Here is a 2,433-nt window from a genome sequence, read left to right as displayed (position 1 = left end):
CCAGCCACCCCGTGTCCCCTCCCCTGTGAGTCCTGTCCCTTCCCCTATGGAATCCAGCTACTCCTGTGTCCCACATGGACCTCATCCCACCCCTCTGTCCCTGTCCTGTTCCTGGTGTCCCCCAGCCACCCCCGTGTCCCTGTCCCTTCACCTATGGATCCTGTCCTGTCCCCCATGGAATCCAGCTGCCCCTCTGTCCCACGTGGACCCCATCCCACCCCTGTGTCCCCGTCCTGTTCCTGGTGTCCCCCAGCCACCCCTGTGTCCTTGTCCCATCCCCTATGGGCCCCATCCTGTCCCCTGCATCCCTGTCCCATCCCCTATGAAATCCAGCTGCCCCTGTGTCCCACGGGGACCCCATCCCACCCCTCTGTCCCTTTCCTGTTCCCAGTGTCCTCCAGCCACTCCCGTGTCCCTGTCCTGTCCCCTGTGGGTCGTGTCCCATCCCCCATAGAATCCAGCTACTCCCGTGTCCCTGGTGTCCCCATCCTGTCCCTGGTGTCCCCATCCTGTCCCTGGTGTCCCCATCCTGTCCCTGGTGTCCCCATCCTGTCCCTGGCGTCCCCATCCTGTCCCTGGTGTCCCCATCCTGTCCCTGGTGTCCCCATCCTGTCCCTGGTGTCCCCATCCTGTCCCTGGTGTCCCCATCCTGTCCCTGGTGTCCCCATCCTGTCCCTGGTGTCCCCATCCTGTCCCTGGTGTCCCCATCCTGTCCCTGGTGTCCCCATCCTGTCCCTGGTGTCCCCATCCTGTCCCTGGTGTCCCCATCCTGTCCCTGGTGTCCCCATCCTGTCCCTGGTGTCCCCATCCTGTCCCTGGTGTCCCCATCCTGTCCCTGGTGTCCCCATCCTGTCCCTGGTGTCCCCATCCTGTCCCTGGTGTCCCCATCCTGTCCCTGGTGTCCCCATCCTGTCCCTGGTGTCCCCATCCTGTCCCTGGTGTCCCCATCCTGTCCCTGGTGTCCCCATCCTGTCCCTGGTGTCCCCATCCTGTCCCTGGTGTCCCCATCCTGTCCCTGGTGTCCCCATCCTGTCCCTGGTGTCCCCATCCTGTCCCTGGTGTCCCCATCCTGTCCCTGGTGTCCCCATCCTGTCCCTGGTGTCCCCATCCTGTCCCTGGTGTCCCCATCCTGTCCCTGGTGTCCCCATCCTGTCCCTGGTGTCCCCATCCTGTCCCTGGTGTCCCCATCCTGTCCCTGGTGTCCCCATCCTGTCCCTGGTGTCCCCATCCTGTCCCTGGTGTCCCCATCCTGTCCCTGGTGTCCCCATCCTGTCCCTGGTGTCCCCATCCTGTCCCTGGTGTCCCCATCCTGTCCCTGGTGTCCCCATCCTGTCCCTGGTGTCCCCATCCTGTCCCTGGTGTCCCCATCCTGTCCCTGGTGTCCCCATCCTGTCCCTGGTGTCCCCATCCTGTCCCTGGTGTCCCCATCCTGTCCCTGGTGTCCCCATCCTGTCCCTGGTGTCCCCATCCTGTCCCTGGTGTCCCCATCCTGTCCCTGGTGTCCCCGGCTGCCCCTGTGTCCTGTGTGGCCCCCATCCTGTTTCTGGTGTCCCCATCCCATTCCCAGTGTCCCCCATCCTCTCCCCTGTGAACCTGAGCCACCCTGGTAGACCCCAGCCACCCCCATGTCCCCATCCCACCCCCTGCGAACCCCAGCCACCCCAATATCCCCATCCCGGGTCCCGGTCACCCCAGGAATGACATCCCTGTGTCCCCTCTGGTGACTTCAGGGTACCAGCACCCTCGCTGACGGTGGAGGAGCTCCGTGCCTTCCTGGAGCAGATGAACCAGTTGCCCTGCGTCATGCACCAGATCGGGGAGGTCCAGGTGAGCTGCGGGGGCCACCTCCTGCATGTGTGTGTCCCCCCCCACCTCCTTTTAGGGGGACACACAGTGTCACCGATGCTGTCCCCTCCCTCTAGGCCTTGCTGGAGCGGGTGGAAGCTTTCCAAGCGGAGGCACGGGCAGCGCTGGAATCGGCTCCCCCAGGACCGGGGGCTCTGCGGGGGTTGCTGGAACGAGGAGCTCGGTTGGGTGTGGAGGTAGAGAGCGGGCGGTTGGAACGGCAGCTAGCCCAGGCCGCTTGGTTGGAGGAGGTGACGGCCACCTTACGGTCCCCGCGTGCCCGCGTCCCCCTTCCCGTCATGCGGGGTCTCATCCAAGCTGGCCGAACCGTCGCCCCCAGCCCGGCCGTCGATGTGGCCATGGCTGAGCTGCAGGAGCTGCTCACCATCGCTCAACGTTGGGAGGAGAAGGCTCAGATGTGTCTGGAGGCCAGGTCAGGATGCGGCCTCGTGGGGGGGAAAAAGGGGCTGGGGGCTGCACCGCGGGGCTGGGGGCCAAATCCCACAGCCCCCCACCCCAGGGCAGGGGGTTAAAGGGGTTCGGCTCAGACCCATGGCCCCCAGGGGGTGGAATAAAGGGGCTGGGGGC

General features: G+C 65.6%; 1 protein-coding gene across 1 annotated transcript in view; it reads left to right on the top strand.

Moving 5' to 3' along the window:
- Positions 1-1,710: 1,710 nt before the first annotated feature.
- LOC118452065 (lysine-specific demethylase 5C-like) overlaps positions 1,711-2,433 on the top strand; it is a 7,254-nt gene continuing 6,531 nt past the window's right edge. The window contains exons 1-2 of the mRNA XM_035892372.1: positions 1,711-1,827; positions 1,923-2,294. Of these exons, the coding sequence (XP_035748265.1) occupies positions 1,783-1,827; positions 1,923-2,294 (417 nt within the window). The 5' untranslated portion in view covers positions 1,711-1,782. The remainder of the gene's footprint in view (positions 1,828-1,922; positions 2,295-2,433) is intronic.

Source organism: Egretta garzetta, unplaced genomic scaffold, assembly GCF_000687185.1.
Source record: "Egretta garzetta isolate BGI_Z169 unplaced genomic scaffold, ASM68718v1 scaffold1034, whole genome shotgun sequence".
Classification (NCBI taxonomy): domain Eukaryota; kingdom Metazoa; phylum Chordata; class Aves; order Pelecaniformes; family Ardeidae; genus Egretta; species Egretta garzetta.
Note: the sequence above shows the minus strand (reverse complement) of the source record. Positions and strands in the feature narration are given on the sequence as shown.